Source organism: Rasamsonia emersonii (genome assembly GCF_000968595.1).
Source record: "Rasamsonia emersonii CBS 393.64 chromosome Unknown ctg1118621760647, whole genome shotgun sequence".
Lineage (NCBI taxonomy): Eukaryota > Fungi > Ascomycota > Eurotiomycetes > Eurotiales > Trichocomaceae > Rasamsonia > Rasamsonia emersonii.
The window spans coordinates 1-17,001 of NW_013562839.1; the positions used below are offsets into that span (position 1 = coordinate 1).

A 17,001-nucleotide genomic window follows, 5' to 3' on the forward strand; every position below is an offset into this window, starting at 1 on the left:
GACCTCGGATCGAGGCAGAGCAGCAGGCGATCAGGCGGCGAGCGCCATCTCTAGGCGGATTGTGCACTGTGAGACACGACGAGGCCTGGCAGGAGCGGGCGCGGTGATTCGCCTGCACACCATCCCAGCCCAGTCGGAAGCGCGGGGAGACGAGGAAGGCGCGACTCTGGCGGGCTGCTGGGGGGGCAGCTGACGGCGACGCTCTTGCGATGGATCTGGCAGGCACACGCGGCCACGAGCCTTCCGTTCGAGGAAGCAGCGATGCGATCGCCTCGTGACGAGGAGCGCGTTGGCCAGCTGACGTCTGCGAGGCGGCGAAGAGCGGCAGAATCATGTCGCGGGGAATGTGGCAGGGACCGAAGTAGGAAGGAGCCCCCTGTATACTCGGCTGGAGAACTGTTCGGCCACTGCCGTTCGCCTGCACAGAGTCCTGCAGTTCGTACAGAAAGAGTACACGTACAGACAGACTACACGGCTCAACGGCAGAGCGACTCACATGGAATTCGCATCGATCTGCGCAGAAACAAGGCACCAATTAGCCCCGTTGGATAGATAAACAGTCGTGGACTACTGGTCGCATGCACGCAAGCACACTGATCGTTGTCTAGGTGGCGGTTGACCTGTCGGGGCGTTTTTCCTACTCTCGGTCGCGACCGTTTCCTCGACTCCCTGTTCCTTAAGGCGTTCGAGACTGCGAGGCCACCGGTTCGCATACGGGCTGCAGCACGCCTACAAGGCAGCCACTAATCAAGGCACTTCCGTCATCCCGTGGCTGCATGACATCCAGGATTACATCCCAGGGAAGTACGGCGATAAGATAGGTGGCAGAAAGGGAAAAAAAGAAAAGATATATGAGGTGGCTGCCAGAATCTCCACCCCAGATCTGATATTAGCCGGAGAAGCGACCGACGGGCATGCAGCAGAGCGTCCAAGCGTTATGCGCCAGAGAATCGCTCTCCTGAGTCTCCTCTGGGCGAGAATGGTGTCGCAATACTCTGTACAATGTTGGAGGAATGACACTTGTCTTGATACTCTCTACTCTGTAGTCTGTATAGACTGTACGGAGTACTCTGTACTCGGACTCCGTAGCTAGACGTAGTCCCCTATTTCAACAGATCTGCTAGCGGTAGAAGTAGTCCGTCTGCGCCGCCCAAGAGACTGGGCTGGATCGCGTTAGCATTTTCTTCATGCGGCCGATCACACCGAAATTCCGTCCGTGGCTGCAGTGCGAGTTAAGTCCCCGGCACGCCGGCACGCACTGCAGCACGGCGGGACGACGAACCCCGGAGCCAGGGACGCCGGCTGACCGGGGTGCAGATTGTGAATAATGGCAGCAGGATGGCCGATCGAGCCGTGCTGGAGGAATCATCAGAAAGCATGCGCAAGAGGCTTGCCTGGGCGGTGTGCGGGCTGCAGAATCCGCTGATGTAGCGAGTCTGGTCACGCTGCCGGAGTCCAGGGCCCGGGTCCCCCGCGGCAGTCGACTCGCCTGAAAGTCTAACACTGACAGCTGGTCCCTGGCCTCTCGACAGCCTGTTCGGGCTTGCTCCGGCGGAGCCCGGCCACACCGCCTGAGACTTGATGCTGGACTTGTCATCCTTAAAGGCTCCAACTAAGCCCTCTGGTTGCCCAAAAAGACGACGTCGAACCCTCGCGTCGGGTCCTTACTTTCGGCCGGCCGTCTTTTCTTTCACCGCATCCCGGCGTGTGCAGCATTCGTGGCAGACGATGCCGTCATTCCGCCAGGTCGATCCCGGCCTCGCTCCCCATGGACGCTGCCACGAATGCGAGCCATGCCGGCCCAGGCGCAGCAAATCGATCTGTCTCAAACTCTTTGCCGTGGCTGCTGGATACTCGGTAGTGCATGCGCATCCAGTCTGGTTCGAAAGGTACTGTACCAGAGAAGAGAGACGCCAGAGGGAGGGGGAGGAATCGACACTGTGTGAGCCATATCATCATCTCCATCGTAGCGGCTGTTCAGACTGCATTTTTTTTTAGTAGTGTGCGTGGTTGCACGTCTGGAGTCGGCAGCTCTCGCGTGCTGTCAGGGGTTCGCAGTGAGAGCAGCCACGATCTCGGGACAAGCAGGAAGCTTGGGTTGACCTGCAGGCCAGTCACCGCGCTGCGCCAGATCCGAATCCTCGCCGTTGGGCCCCTCGGCCACTGCAGGCTGCCTGGTTCCGGATTGAGGGCATTCGCCGGAAAACACATATTTGGGCCTGTCTCCCCTCGCGGCACGACGGGCGGCCAGCGCTGCCAGCTGGTTGTTGCTGCCCCAGGCAATTGCGCGTGCTGGTGCTGGTTTGACTGACCGTGGTTCCAGAGTCCAGACTGTGCTGTGCTGACGACGGGCATCATCCTGTCCAGAGCACCTTGGGCTGGCGAAGTCTAAGCTGCTGGGCGACCTGCCATTGGAACCCTTGGAGTCTGGACGGCGCGCTGGGCCGAACCCACTCGCCTGAAGCTCTCCACTCGTCGTTTCCAAGGTCGCTCCGCCCAACAACTCCTCTCCTCGCCCGGAGACTGCTCGCCCGCTGCTCTCTCTCTCGCTGCTCCTGCGCAGCCAGCGAATTCTTATTCTTCTATTCTTGGGGCCTTTCTTCTTCCGTCTGTCCTGCTGTCATCATCTACTCCGCTTGGTCTACTTTCTTTTGCGTTGTGTCTCTTTATCGCCCTGCCTTCTTTGTGCTGTATCGGTCCCTAATTGCATCCCCTCTCTTGGAACGCCATTATTACACCGTGAACCGCCCTGCCTCTGTCGAGTGACGCATCCGGCCATTCACCGCGCAGCTGCTGTATATCCCTCAGACATTCCATGCTTTTCTAACGGCCCATTCACCGCCCTGGTCTCGCGCCCTGCACCCCTCCCCCTCACTGTCTCTACCGGTCCCAGAGTCAGCTGTTTGACAAGCACACACCGTCCATGCCGTGACATGGAACCTCAATAATCGCTTTTTTCCCCTGGATTTGCGAGGTTCATAGTTGGAGGAATGGCCATCATGGCTGCTTCAGGTGCTGCGGACGGTTCCCCATCGTCGGGGACACACGCTGTCCTCCACGAGGTGCTCAGCTATGTGCGTATTGCGTCGCCAATTGTCCTTCTGATCGCCTTCGTCATTGCCTTTGTCGTCAACTCGATCATTTCGGCCAAGCAACTCACCCCCAATCGCAATACTGTCACATCGGGTCCTGGTGGTCGACCGCTGCCCAAGAGGACCAGAAGCACCATGGCTGTCGTGGCCCGGGAACGTCCCGACGTCTCTCCCCAGTTCAAGCTCGTCTTCAAGTGGCTCTCCGTCGGGGTGCTCCTGACTTTCATTGCGGATGCGGCCCTCAACATGGCCCATGCGATCATCGCCCGCTCAGAACACTGGTGGCGTGGTCAGGCGGTGGTGGTAAGCACGACACGTCCGCGGCAAGGATGCTTGCAGCTGCTGACTTGAGCTTCTCCAGATCTACGTCGTGGGTTCGTTCTTCGTCCATGCTGTCATCCTGATCTCGATCCTGGACACCAAGCCCTCCCCGACCTGCGCTCAGTTTGTGCCCTGGTTGGTCGCCATTCCGCTCGATCTGACCATCGTTGGCCTCTCGCTGGCCTTCTACTCCGCCCCGCACCACGAGCCGACAGTGGGAGATCCCTATGGCGGTCCTCTGCGGCAAGGCATCACCCCATGGGAGATCGCTGAGGTCGTTTCCAATATTGTCCGCATCGCCATCCTCGCCGCTCTGGTGGTTCTGTACATCCTCTGCGCCGTTGGACAAAAATCTTCTAGCCGGAAGGCGCATCCTCGTTTGGCAGGCGACTCTGCAGAGACAACTGGGCTCCTGTCCGCCGAGGCGACGGCCGGTGCCAACGGAGATGGATACGGTGCTACCCAGCCGAATGGGAATCATGCCGCTCCTGCTCAGAAACCGGTTGATCCCTGGGTCCGTCCGACCACCATTCCGTCCACGAGCTGGTGGGAGTATCTGAGCGGTTACTCCTTGTTTTTCCCATATCTGTGGCCGTCCAAGTCCCGCCGACTGCAGCTGGTGGTCATCGTCTGCTTCGTCTTGATCCTTCTGCAACGGGTCATCAACGTTCTCGTCCCGTACCAAGTGGGCGTGATCACCGATATCCTGTCCCGGGAGGAAGGGGAAGGTTTTCGGATTCCCTGGTTTGAGATTTGCCTGTACATCTTCTTTCGCTGGCTGCAAGGGAACCAGGGTCTGATCGGTTCGTTGCGGTCGAGCCTGTGGATTCCGGTGGGCCAGTACTCGTACATGGAGCTGTCTACGGCGGCTTTTGAGCATGTACACGGGCTCAGTCTGGATTTCCATCTGAGCAAGAAGACGGGTGAAGTGCTGTCCGCCCTGAGCAAGGGAAACTCGATCAACACCTTCCTGGAGCAGGTGACGTTTCAGGTCGTGCCGATGCTGATCGATCTCTGCGTCGCCATCGGCTATTTCCTGGTCGCGTTCGACGCCTACTACGCACTCGTTGTGGCCATTGTCACTTTCTGCTACCTCTACGTCACGATCCGCATGGCTCAGTGGCGAGCGGAGATCCGGAGGCAGATGGTGAATGCGTCCCGACAGGAAGATGCGGTCAAGTGAGTGGAATGAGGTTGCAGAAAACCATGTCTTTTGCTAAAAAAAAATTTTTTTTCTTTGTCAGGAACGATTCGATGGTGTCTTACGAGACCGTCAAGTACTTCAACGCCGAGCAATACGAGTTCAACCGATATCGCGGCGCCGTCAACGACTTCCAGAAGGCCGAATACCATGTCTTGTTCTCTCTGACCTTGATGAACACGTGTCAGAATACCGTCTTCATGTTGGGCCTTCTGATCACCTGTTTCATCGCTGCGTACCAGGTTTCCGCCGGCCAACGCAAGGTGGGCCAATTCGTCACGCTCTTGACCTACATGGCCCAGCTTCAAGGCCCGTTGAATTTCTTCGGGACGTTTTATCGGTCCATCCAATCGGCGCTGATCAATTCGGAGCGCATGCTGGAACTCTTCCGAGAGCAGCCCACCGTGGTGGACAGTCCGTCTGCGGTGCCTATGGAGTCCTGTCGCGGCGACATTGTCTTCGACAACGTCGAATTCTCGTATGATGGCCGGAAGCCGGCGTTGAACGGACTGAGCTTCCACTGTCCGCCTGGCACCACCACTGCCCTGGTCGGCGAATCAGGCGGAGGGAAATCCACCGTGTTCCGTCTCCTGTTCCGCTTCTACAACGCCGCCAAGGGCAGTATCCGGGTGGACGATCAGGATGTTCAGAGTGTGACCATTGACTCCCTCCGCCGCCACATCGGGGTAGTCCCGCAAGACACGGTCCTCTTCAACGAGACGATCATGTACAACCTCAAGTACGCCAATCCGAACGCGACCGATGAGGAGGTGTACGAGGCATGCCGGGCGGCGAGCATTCATGATCGGATTCTCGGATTTCCGGATGGCTACCAGACCAAGGTCGGTGAGCGCGGTCTTCGTCTCAGTGGTGGGGAGAAGCAGCGAGTGGCGATTGCGCGGACGATTCTCAAAAACCCGCGGATCATCCTCCTCGATGAGGCGACCGCGGCGCTGGACACGGCCACGGAAGAGCATATCCAAGGCGCATTGTCGACTCTGTCGCGCGGACGCACAATGCTGGTGATCGCTCATCGGTTGAGCACCATCACCACGGCCGACCAGATCCTCGTCCTGCACGATGGCCGAGTCGCCGAACGGGGCACCCACGAGGAGCTGCTGGCGATGAAAGGCCGCTATGCGAGCATGTGGCGGAAGCAGATTCGGGCCCAGAAGGCGGCGGCCGAGGCACAAGTGCTCCAAGACCGCGCGCAACGTCTCCGCAGTGCCTCGACTGCAGCTGCGGGAGACGACACTTCCAGTCAGTCGGAAGAGGAACAGAACGGGACGGCACATCCGACCACTGCTCGCGAAACGCCTGGTCGCCGTTCCAGTCGAGCGGGGGACAATCATAATGCGTATGGGCGCTCGTCTTGATGCCGGTTGACTGCTCCAGGAATGACTCGCGTCGTTTTCAGCCGGCAATGATACCCATAATATTTCTATCAGTTATTAAAAAAAAAATCAAACGGCGTGATTCTCGGATTGAATTGGCAGGGAATGCATATGGCGAAGACAGTTAACTCTAATTTTTTTTCCTTTCGGGGTTTCATTTTGCGGTGACTTTCTTCGGTGTGTTATTCGGACGTTTACGGCTGTCTGGACTTGATGACGTTCTTGCCACGACTGTACGAAAGACGGTTATTCCTGTGGGTAATTGCCCTCCGCATTGCTCCAGTGGTTTTGATGCTTTTGTTGTTTGTTTCCCAATTGCATGCCTGCTCTCGATGAGGGCGGCCGTTGATACCAACCTAATCACGAGACGATGGTGTTTGTGACGGCGAAGGGGACGGGAGGAAAAAAAGTGTTTTCGTAGAAGATAGACTCCGGAGGGATTCCCACCGAGTAGCTCAGCAATGAAATACACGCACCTAATTAATGATGCTGTGCGTGATGTTGAATGCACACGATGGATTAGTAATAATGAGATACTGTAGAGATGCGGCTTGGTGGTCGGGTGTCCGCCCGGCCATCTCCGTCTGCTGCCAAGGAACCATCATTAATTATTTCCTTCCTGCACTGCAGTCTCCTCACCTCGTTTGGTGCCGTGCCAGCCGTCAGCTCCGTCTCCCATGGCTCCCCTGATTCCTTGAACTTGCACTTGCTGTTGACCTTTTCTCAGTTCAGGGTTGAAACGAACCCGTGACATCGACCGCCCATGCATCCTCCGTCGCCGCAGCTTCTGCGCGCTCTGCGCAGCTCGATCCAGGCCAACTCCAGTCTGAGCGCCTGTCGCGCATCATGTCCGGCTCGTCTGGCGAGTCCGCTGTCCTTTGCCCCCCGCCGCAGTAACAGCAGCAGCTATCCTGCTCGACCGTCGCGGATCGTGCCTCGCGCGCAGCCTCCCAAGCCACAGACCCGCGACCGCGGACCACGCTCGTCGGAGACGACCCAGACCGATTTCGCTGAACTGAATGTGCTGGGGAACCTTCCCACGCCGGCGACTGCCGTCGACGCTTGCCTGGACGACGGCTTCCACTTGGACAACGGCATCAAGGTGACCGGAGGCGATGGGGTGCTGCTGGTCGGCGGCGAAGCGTTCACCTGGCGGCCCTGGCAGGCGTTCAGCGGCGGCGCAGATGCGAAGAGCATGATGGTCAACGAGAAGGGGCAGTTTGAGGTCGCGGAGGAAGTCTGGGGTCTGCTCGGGTTGGTGTGGCCGCGACCTGGTGAGTTCCTGTCCAGCCGGCTGCTATTCGAATTTATCTCGACCGGACTACTAATTGTGCATTTGTGCAGACCTTCTGATCCTCGGCCTCGGGGCGTCCGTGTTCCCTGTGTCGCCCGAGACGAAGCGGCACATCAACTCGCTGGGCATTCGGGTTGAGGTGCAGGACACCAGGAACGCAGCAGCCCAGTTCAATCTGCTCGCAACCGAACGAGGTGTCACCGACGTTGCAGCAGCCATGATCCCCATTGGGTGGAGAGGACGGTCGTGAGGTTGCAGCTGGTCGATTGTACAATTCGTGTGTTTACGGGAGGATGACAAAACAGGACTATATGCTCTTCTCTCACCAGTTTGGTGAACATGGATTATTGATTGATTGGTTGATTAATTAATGAATCAATTAATTAAGCTTCTGGACCTACGGAGTAGCTGGTCCTGCTGTCCTGTATATAGGCTGTACTGTGCATTACAATAATATCGACGCTTCTACACCAAATACGCAAAGACATACAGACTAGAGATAGCAGAGCAGAATATAAGAAGATAGAAAGGAAAGTAAGAATATTGGGCTGAGCAGATCAGCTGTGTTGCAGCTGTTGCTGTTTGCGGTGACGCTAGACGAGCGCAGCACGTCACCTGCCGAGGCCGCTCGACTGCCGCCGAACCCGCCTTTAACGTCCATCAACTCACCCCTGTCATCCTCCATCTTCCTCTCTCTCATTTCCATTTACGCATTGTCTTCATTCCGCCGTTTCCGCTGTGCAAAATATGCCCCGCGAGGAGCCTCTCCTGGCTCCGCGCCAGTCCTCCGAGCACTCCTCCATCCGGCATGAAGACGAGGAAGATGCCCTGTTGACCGGCGAGCGGGTGGCCCGCTCTGACGACCAGCGCCGCGGATGGGGCTTCTGGCGACAGATCGGTCTCTTCACCTGGGCTCTTGTGGCCACCGTGGCCGTCATCGTCCTGGCCGTGGCCTACCAGCACAAGCGCCTCACGCAGCACGACTCCCAGCCGACCTGGGGCCCCGGCGGTAAGCCGACGGGCAAGCGTAATGTCATCTTCATGGTATCGGACGGCATGGGCCCGACCAGTCTGTCGTTGACGAGAAGCTTCCGACAGCTGGAGCTGGGCCTGCCGCCGGACGACACGCTGGTGCTGGACCAGCACCACATCGGCACGTCGCGGACGAGGTCGACGTCGAGCCTGGTGACCGACTCGGCCGCGGGGGCGACCGCTTTCTCTTGCGGGATCAAGAGCTACAACGGCGCCATTTCCGTCCTGTCCGACCACTCGCCCTGCGGGACCGTCCTCGAAGCGGCCCATCAGGCCGGATACAAGACCGGTCTGGTGGTGACGACCCGGATCACCGACGCCACGCCCGCGTGCTTTGCCTCCCATGTCAACCTACGACAGTACGAAGACCGGATCGCGGAGCAGGAGATTGGAGACCATCCCCTGGGCCGGGTGGTCGACCTGATGCTGGGCGGTGGGCGATGCCATTTCCTGCCGAACACGACCGAGGGCAGCTGTCGGGGGGATGATCGCGACCTGATCAAGGAGGCGGAGGCGAACGGGTTCCACTACATCCACAGCAGGAAACAATTCGACGGGCTGAGTATGGGGAAGGACGCGAAGCTGCCCTTGCTGGGACTCTTCGCGGAGAGGGACATTCCGTACGAGATCGACCGCCGACATGTCGAGGACGAGTACCCGTCGCTGGAGGAGATGACGCGGACTGCGTTGACGGCGCTCAGCAAGGCGACCGAGCACAGCGACAAGGGGTTCTTTATCATGATCGAGGGGTCCCGCATCGACCACGCGGGCCACGGGAATGACCCGGCGGCGCAGGTCCACGAGGTGCTGGCCTACGACAAGGCATTTGCGGCGGTGCTGAAGTTCCTGGAGGAGGACTCGACGCCGGGGGTGCTGGTCAGCACGTCGGACCACGAGACGGGCGGATTGGCGGCGGCACGACAGCTGCACAAGTCGTACCCGGACTACAAGTGGCTTCCGGAGGTTCTCGCCAAGGCGAGCCACTCGTCGGAGTATCTGCATGCGAAGCTGAAGGAGTATTTGGACGGCAAGGGCAAGAAGGACGACCGGGCGACGCAGCGGGCATACATTCGAAAGCAGCTGCTGGAGAAGGGGCTGGGGATTGACGACGCCACGGACGCGGAGGTGGACTCGTTGATCGAGACGGATCCGGTGTGGCCGGCCAACTACATATTTGCCGACATAATCAGTCGTCGGGCGCAGGTGGGATGGACGACGCATGGGCATTCAGGTAGGAGACATCCTCTTGTAAATACAGGTTGATGCTAATGGCTACAGCCGTCGATGTCAACATCTACGCAAGCTCGACGAAAGACGCCTGGCCGCTGGTCGGCAACCACGAGAACACGGACGTGGGGGCATTCCTGGCGGAGTATCTGGACGTGGACGTGCGGAACGTCACCAAGCAGCTGCAGCAGCGGTCGAATGACTGGCTGGGCGATCCTCTGGGGGCGGACGTACGGGTGGACCAGCTGGATACGTATCACGGGGAGTTTAAGCGGGGGCTCGCTGGGTCGTATTTTATCGATTCCATGAGCTGTGGGTGCGGCAGCACTGATCATTCACATTAATCACATCCTACGGTATATACCAGTTTCAGACCGGGTCTTACTTCGCATGCGATGAGAGGAGTTGCCGCCTGTAATCAGGCTGTTCTTGTGACCAGACTATTTTTAATAAATCATACGAATTCACTTAATTGATCATAATCATGGTAAGTTGGAGTATACTGGAAGTATCTACATCTATCTAATCAGTTTAAATCTTTTTACGTCTTTCGACATACACTATAATGTACTATACTATAGTATAGTAGGTTTTCTGGTACTATTCTGTCTGATACAGTCCATTGGAAGGAAAACTCTTATCTATTGACAGCCATAAACAAGCCCTTCACCATCACCATCATCATCATCATCTCATCAGCAAACCAAGCAGACAAGACACCCTCGTATCCTTTCCTCATAGCCTAATCAAATCAACAATCAATCAACAACAATCAATCAACAATAATCAATCAACAATAATCAATCAACAATCACTCAATTAACTAAATTCCTCAATCAAAACCACAAAGCCCCCACAACCCCCACAACAGCCCCCACAAACGGAAAAATCCCCCTTCCAACATTCCACTTCGCCCAGGCATCTATCAACCTCGGCACTTCCCCTTCTTCCCTGGGAGTAACACTATTATCGTCCTCCTTAGCGATGATGGAAAGCAACTTCTTCGCCAACGGCTCCACGAATGCTAGCGAGAAGGGGATTGCGCTGATTGTCACTGCCGACGCGAATAGGTATATTCTGTACAGTACTGTAGACCATCCCGTTCTGCTGCCTGCGTGCCGCAGGAGAAGGTAGTATACGACATACGCGTATGCGAGAGCCGATCCTGCGACGAGGTACGGGAAGGTTTTGCCTCCTTTGTTGTAGATGTAGAGCCATTGGTGGAGGAGGTGTGGTATATTACTCGTTGTTGTAGTTGTAGAAGATTCGGATTTGTCTTGTTGTTGTTCTTGCTGTTGATTTTCTTGCTGTTGATTTTCTTGCTCCTGCTGTTCTTGCTGGCGTCGACGAGTATTATTATTGTTGTTATTGTTTGCAGGAAGCAGCAAAGGCGGAATGCTGAAGAAGGTGATTGTTAAAATACCGCCTGTACATACACACATAGTAATAATTAGTACTGTTAGTTTGTTTGAAGAGAGAAGAAAGTGATGAGGTTTATAGGTAAGTAGGTATCAAGGAGAAAGTATGCATACTCGACGCCCCAGCAGAACCTAGAATCCCTACTGCTTGAGCGAGCTTGAAGCTGAAGCTGGTGTAGTAGTTGAAGCTGGCGGTGGACATGTCGTTCGTATGTATGTATATACTGTACTGTACTGTACGTAGTAGAAAATGTAGATGGATTATGTAGAGTATACAATATTTATGCTTTTATTTGTTTCATATTTTATACTTCATTTGAGTCGAGTCGATTCTTCTGCATGTTCGTAGCTAATATAGTGACTGTTGCCACATGATGTCAGTTGTTGACATGGTCTTCACTTCTTCATGCTGGGTTTCGGATGTTTGTCCCGTGAGTAGGTAGAGGGTTATCTTGGGTATACTACATATAATAATGAATAGATAAGGTTTTCTCCTGTTGTGGGTTATAACCCTAACTAACTGGGTGGATTGGTTTTCATCAAGTAATATACTTTATGTGCTGTGTATAATATTATTAGTTATTATATGTAGGGATTATTTGAACTGGGTAACTACATGGTAAGTAATTTGATTAGATGGGTTCCGTTTATATGCTCTCAGTGATTGATATTGATAGCATTAGGTAGAAGAGGGGGTTAGGTTATATCTATCCTTCAATTGTATAGGGCTGTCTAAATTAAATCAACAGGCTCAGATAATATTCTATTCCTCCGTCTGTACAAGTAATCCTGGGATGGCCTTGATGAGGCTCTGGCTACAGCTTTGACTCTACTTTCGACCTACTTTCGACTCTACTTCGACTCCCGGTCCGCCACTTCAGTCCACTCCTTCACCTCCTTCAAGTCCATCACCCGGTTGTCCTCCCCAAACCGACCCGGCGTATCCTTCCAGTCGCGATCCACGGCCATCTCCGGGTTCCACCGGATGTATTTGTGGACATGCGACGGGATCTTGTCTTCCATCGCGTCCACGATCACGTCGCCGATTGTCGAGAGGAGTTTGAAGCCTGCTCATTAGTCTATTAGTATACCCTTCAGAATATCAGTATGCTCCATGCCGGTCGATGATGTACTCGCGGTTCGCCGTGTCGGCACACCAGCAGATGCGCGCAAAGCTAAAGGCCAGCTGGGCCAGCTGGGGCATCGTCTCCGCCAGCAGCGCCCGCATGCGTCACTCCGAGTCCACCGGCACCTGCGTCTTCGCGAACGGCCGGCTGGCGAGCGTGCCGTCGGGCAGTCGCACCATGTTCGTGTAGCCCGGATGCTCGTCGCAGATCTTGATCTCGCCCCGTTCGTCGTCCGGCTCGAAGAAGAACCCCTTCTCGATGTGGAAGATCACCGGCAGGTTCTTGTACAGCGCCCGTTCAGCCTCCTCGAGGGCGATGTGGGCAATCGTCCACGCAGTCGGCCGCAGCTGCTGCTTGAAGTCGATGAACTGGTCCGAATTGGCGCCGGCACACAGGATCGTCCTCTCTGCCCGCCAGATCTTGCCGTCGGCCGTGACGGCCCCCTTCACGTCGTTGTCCTCGAAGATCAGCGTGACCACCTTGCCTGCTGGATCGCCGGTGACGAACCGCACGCCCAGCCGCTGAGCCTCTCTGGCCGCTGCAACCAGGGCATTGCGCGCGTGCGCCCAGCCAGCGCCAGAACGCATGAAGTATCCCTTCCAGCCTGGAAAGTCCCCCGTAGTACTGATGGCGCCAGCTGCCGAAAGTCCTCGGGCCTTTCGACCGGGACGATATTCTTCTCCGCGCCCTGCTGCACGCGCACCCCAAGACGGTCTAATGCCGCCGGACTGCTGGCGGCCATGAGAAGGCCCGTCTCGTGGTAGAACGGCTGGAACAGGGGGTCATTCTTCCAGGCGCGCAGTGCCTTGCCGACGAGAAGATCGTTGACGGCCCTCTCATCGCGGTCTGTCGTGTACTGTCCCGCCGAGATGATAGATGTCGTTGCCCGCTGAGATGGCCGACGGCACGGGATACGCGTCCAGCACGGTCACGTTGCTGTATCCCCGGCGCGCCAGATGGAGCGCGGTCGACGAGCCCCAGGTGCCGGCGCCGACGACCAGGATGGCGGCTGTCTTGTCGAGCGACATGCTGGACGGAATCTGAGATTGGCCGGCAAGGCGATGCCACCAGAAGAGAAACGGACGAGTCGAACCATCAGCCATCGTCTGATCTATATATGTAGGTATGATATCCCGTCATGAATACTCCGTAGTCCGTACAGGTAGTCCCACTGAGAAGGTCCACGCGACAATCCCCACATTCCTGGCGATAGGTTTGTGGCGCTGATAACGGTGGAGCAGTCCAACTAAATGGAGTCGAGTTGCGGAGAAATCCGAAAATAGCAATCGACGATATCGCAGGAATTTCCCAATTTGTCTGCAGTCGCGTGCCTCTTACTCTGATTCAGGCTGAGAGCTGATTAACGTCTAATTGACTGGCTGCACACTCGACTGGATATGGAAGCTCTCGCTGTATGGAATACTCCAGCGGTTCAGCAGATGATAATGATTACTATCTTTGGATTTTCTCGCCAAGGCTGGGGTTAACGTTCCTTGATAAAAACTCGCGGTGCGTGGATATAAGCCAAATGACCCCAGCAACAGAACGACCGTAGAGATACATCCTTCCTATTTTCTGCAACGATGGCCTCAGATGTTGAAGCCCTCAAGACCCCGGATGGAGTGCCCAACTCGGCCACGGCCGACGAAGCCGTCGAAATGGCCATCGCAGAGACCAACATCGACTACACGATCGACTCGGACAACTCGCCCTACCTGGATGTGCGCGCCAATGTGCCCAACACCGACGACTCCAGCCTCCCCGTCAACATCGTCCGGATGTGGTTCCTGGGCGTCGTCTTCACCTTGGTGAGTGCCTACACGTATCATTTGGCGTAGATGCTGACCCTACCGTCATGGCAGGTCGGCACGGGCATCAACCAGTTTTTCTCCATGCGCTATCCCAGCGTGACCATCACCTCGCTGGTCGCCCAGCTGGTCAGCTATCCTGCCGGCTGCCTGCTCGCGAGGATCCTGCCCGTCAAGACGTACCGGCTGTTTGGACGGGACCTTGTGCTCAATCCGGATCGCTCGTTCAATGTCAAGGAGCATGCCGTCATTACGATCATGTCGAACCTCAGCTTTGGCCAGTCCTGGGTATGACACCAGACCTTTGTCAAGGTGAATGCTGACAGATCAGGCGAGCGCCATCATCCAAGCCCAGAAAGTGTACCTGCACATGTCCACCCCCGTGGGCTACCAGATCCTGCTCGCCTTGTCCATGCAGATGTTTGGTCTGGGCCTGGCGGGTCTGGCATATCGGTACATTGTGGAACCGCCCCAGATGGTAGTCTTCCTCTGTGAACATAGATGTGGTGGACGTGTTTCTCACGCTTAGGTATCCGCAGATCTGGCCATCGACGCTCGCCAACGCCGCCCTCTTCGAGACTCTGCATAGCGGCGCCAATCCCCTCGCCGACGGCTGGAAGGTCTCCCGGTACCGATTCTTCCTGTACGTCTTCATCGGCGGCTTCTGCTGGTACTGGCTGCCGGGGTTCCTGTTCACAGGGCTCAGCACGTTTGCCTTCCTCTGCTGGGCTGCGCCAGACAACAAGGTCGTGAACAATCTCTTCGGCATGACGACGAGCCTGGGGTATTTGCCCACCACGTTCGACTGGGGCCAGATCGCATACAACGGCTCGCCGCTGGTGGTGCCGTTCTGGGCACAGGCCAACGTCTTTGCCGGCTGGTTCTGCGTCTACGCCATGGCCGCGCCCATCCTCTACTACACCAACACCTGGTTCACGGCGTATCTGCCGCTGACGGGCTCCGACGCGTACGACAACACGCCCGCGTCTACAACTCGAGCCGCATCCTCGACCGCTCCGGCGCCATCGACGAGGCCAAGTACCGGGCCTACAGTCCGCTGTATCTGCCCGTAACGTTTGCGCTGTCCTACGGCGTGGGCTTTGCCGTCTTGAGCTGCCTGCTGACGCACGTCTTACTGTACCATCGCAACGACATCCTGGCGACATTGCGGGGGACGAACAAGAAGGACATCCATGCGCGACTGTTGTCCCGTTATCCGGATGCGCCGTGATGGTGGTACGGCATCATGACGGTGAGCAAGCCTGTCGAATGAACATCAAACAGAAGATATACACTGACTGACAGACTGATGCCGCCAGCTAATTGTCATCGCGATCGCAATCCTGACGCAATACGTCTGGCACACCGAGGTCCCGTTCTGGGGGATCCTGCTCACGTTTGCGGTGGCGGCCATCTACGTGATCCCCGTGGGGACGCTGTATGCGATAGCCAATCTGAACAGCAATGTGCTGACCGTTCTGGGGGAGATTATGTCGGGGTACCTTCTGAAGGGGCGGCCGCTGGTGCTTCTCATTTTCAAGGTAAGCAGCGAAAACGGTGATCGTAGCGGTGACTGATTTTGTTTCGCAGTTCTATGCGTATACGGGCTTGAGTCAGGCGATGATATATAGCGCAGACATGAAGGTGATCCATCCATCCATCACCATAGGTGTCGAGGACGTATAAAGCTGACACATTGGCCAGCTGGGGTTGTATATGAAGATCCCGCGTCGAACGCTGTTCATTGCGCAGCTGCTGGAGTGCATCCTCGGCAGTCTGACCCAGTTCATAATATGCCCATAATTCCTCTGGATTCTGCGAACTGCTTGCTGACTGCTGTAGATGGCGTCCTGCTCTGGGTCCTCGGCCACGTCAAGGACGTATGCGCGAGCACTCAATCTGACAACTTCACCTGTCCGCAGGGCCGAGTCAACTATAACAGCGCCATTCTGTGGGGTGGTAAGCCCATCTACCTACTACCTGCCAGGGCCATCGAATTGCTAACTCAGCTGTTTGTTAGCAATCGGCCCTTCTCGCCTCTACAGCCCCGGCCGCATCTACTCCGGCCTCCTGCACATGTTCTGGCTCGGCGCCGCCCTGCCGCTGCTCACGTTCTTCCTGCGCAAGCGGTTTCCAGCTTCGAGACTGCTGGCGGCCGTCCACTGGCCGATATTCTTTGCTGGCACAGGGAATCTGCCTCCTGCAGTATGTCGCCAGTAAAATCAGATAGACTAACGCTCAGATCGAACTAACGAGACTTTGTTGATGCATGAAGACAGGAATACTACTCCACCGCCTTCGTCGTGAGCTTCATCTTCAACAAGGTTCGTCCTGTCCTTACATGTACAGTACATACGCTCAAGATCTGTCTGCTGAGATGATCGCCAGCTGATCCGGACCCGCAAACCCCGCTGGTGGGCCAAATACAACTATGTCCTCTCCGCCGCGCTGGACGCCGGCGTCGCCGTCTCCGCTGTCGTCATCTTCTTCGTCCTCGTGTTGCCGGGCGTGTCGCTCTCCTGGTGGGGGAATACCGTCAATGGTAGCACGGTCGATGGCAAGGGGACGCCGTGAAGAGAGTTGGCGACGAATCAAACGTTTGGGCCGAGAAGTTGGTCGTAGAACGAAGTATACTTGTTAAGGTCGTTAACTGGTTTGGATCAATAAGAATCAGGATTGACTGAATGAAGGAGAGATTGTCAGACGAGGGCATGGAGCGGGTATTTAATTAATACACAGTAAATGAAAAAGTAAAAAAAAATCCAATTTAAAAGTCAATTAATGATTAAGACAGATAACTCGTCTGGATAAATAATGCCAGATCACGCTAGATTTTGACACTGATCAAATCATGAAGAATATGATCAATATGAATATGACGAATATAAACAAATCAAGAAGCCTCTGCCGCAAATTACGCCCCCGTACTCATGTTCATGTTCATGTTCCAGGAAGCCAGGCAGGAAATAACCAAAAAAAAGACCGACAAAACGACCCGGGTATTAAGGAGAGACTGTGAATTCCATCCACAAGTATGCTGACTACTTTACATAGCAACCAGGAAGACCACTGCAACCAACACCGCAA

The 17,001-nt window shown here is 55.9% G+C and overlaps 6 protein-coding genes across 6 annotated transcripts; 4 read left to right on the forward strand and 2 right to left on the reverse strand.

Moving 5' to 3' along the window:
- Positions 1-2,999: 2,999 nt before the first annotated feature.
- On the forward strand, positions 3,000-5,990 carry T310_8079 (Xenobiotic-transporting ATPase; the record flags this gene model as incomplete). Its single annotated transcript, XM_013469132.1, has 3 exons — positions 3,000-3,395; positions 3,454-4,592; positions 4,658-5,990. 3 exons carry the CDS (start codon positions 3,000-3,002, stop codon positions 5,988-5,990), a joined length of 2,868 nt encoding a protein of 955 aa, XP_013324586.1.
- Positions 5,991-6,771: 781 nt separating this feature from the next.
- On the forward strand, positions 6,772-7,552 carry T310_8080 (uncharacterized protein; the record flags this gene model as incomplete). The annotated part of the gene is made up of 2 exons (XM_013469133.1): positions 6,772-7,282; positions 7,353-7,552. 2 exons carry the CDS (start codon positions 6,772-6,774, stop codon positions 7,550-7,552), a joined length of 711 nt encoding a protein of 236 aa, XP_013324587.1.
- A 497-nt stretch (positions 7,553-8,049) lies between these two features.
- On the forward strand, positions 8,050-9,905 carry T310_8081 (Alkaline phosphatase; the record flags this gene model as incomplete). Its single annotated transcript, XM_013469134.1, has 2 exons — positions 8,050-9,565; positions 9,613-9,905. The coding sequence occupies 2 exons, from the start codon at positions 8,050-8,052 to the stop codon at positions 9,903-9,905; spliced, it is 1,809 nt and encodes a 602-aa protein (XP_013324588.1).
- Positions 9,906-10,043: 138 nt separating this feature from the next.
- Positions 10,044-11,181, reverse strand: T310_8082 (uncharacterized protein; the record flags this gene model as incomplete). Its single annotated transcript, XM_013469135.1, has 5 exons — positions 10,044-10,073; positions 10,121-10,131; positions 10,708-10,898; positions 11,002-11,017; positions 11,094-11,181. 5 exons carry the CDS (start codon positions 11,179-11,181, stop codon positions 10,044-10,046), a joined length of 336 nt encoding a protein of 111 aa, XP_013324589.1.
- A 1,029-nt stretch (positions 11,182-12,210) lies between these two features.
- T310_8083 (Uncharacterized protein) lies at positions 12,211-13,134 on the reverse strand (the record flags this gene model as incomplete). Its single annotated transcript, XM_013469136.1, has 2 exons — positions 12,211-12,762; positions 12,964-13,134. The coding sequence occupies 2 exons, from the start codon at positions 13,132-13,134 to the stop codon at positions 12,211-12,213; spliced, it is 723 nt and encodes a 240-aa protein (XP_013324590.1).
- Positions 13,135-13,689: 555 nt separating this feature from the next.
- On the forward strand, positions 13,690-16,488 carry T310_8084 (OPT oligopeptide transporter; the record flags this gene model as incomplete). The annotated part of the gene is made up of 11 exons (XM_013469137.1): positions 13,690-13,914; positions 13,969-14,202; positions 14,246-14,392; positions 14,454-14,881; positions 14,914-15,007; positions 15,234-15,455; positions 15,505-15,526; positions 15,757-15,873; positions 15,935-16,119; positions 16,194-16,238; positions 16,303-16,488. The coding sequence occupies 11 exons, from the start codon at positions 13,690-13,692 to the stop codon at positions 16,486-16,488; spliced, it is 1,905 nt and encodes a 634-aa protein (XP_013324591.1).
- Positions 16,489-17,001: the final 513 nt, after the last annotated feature.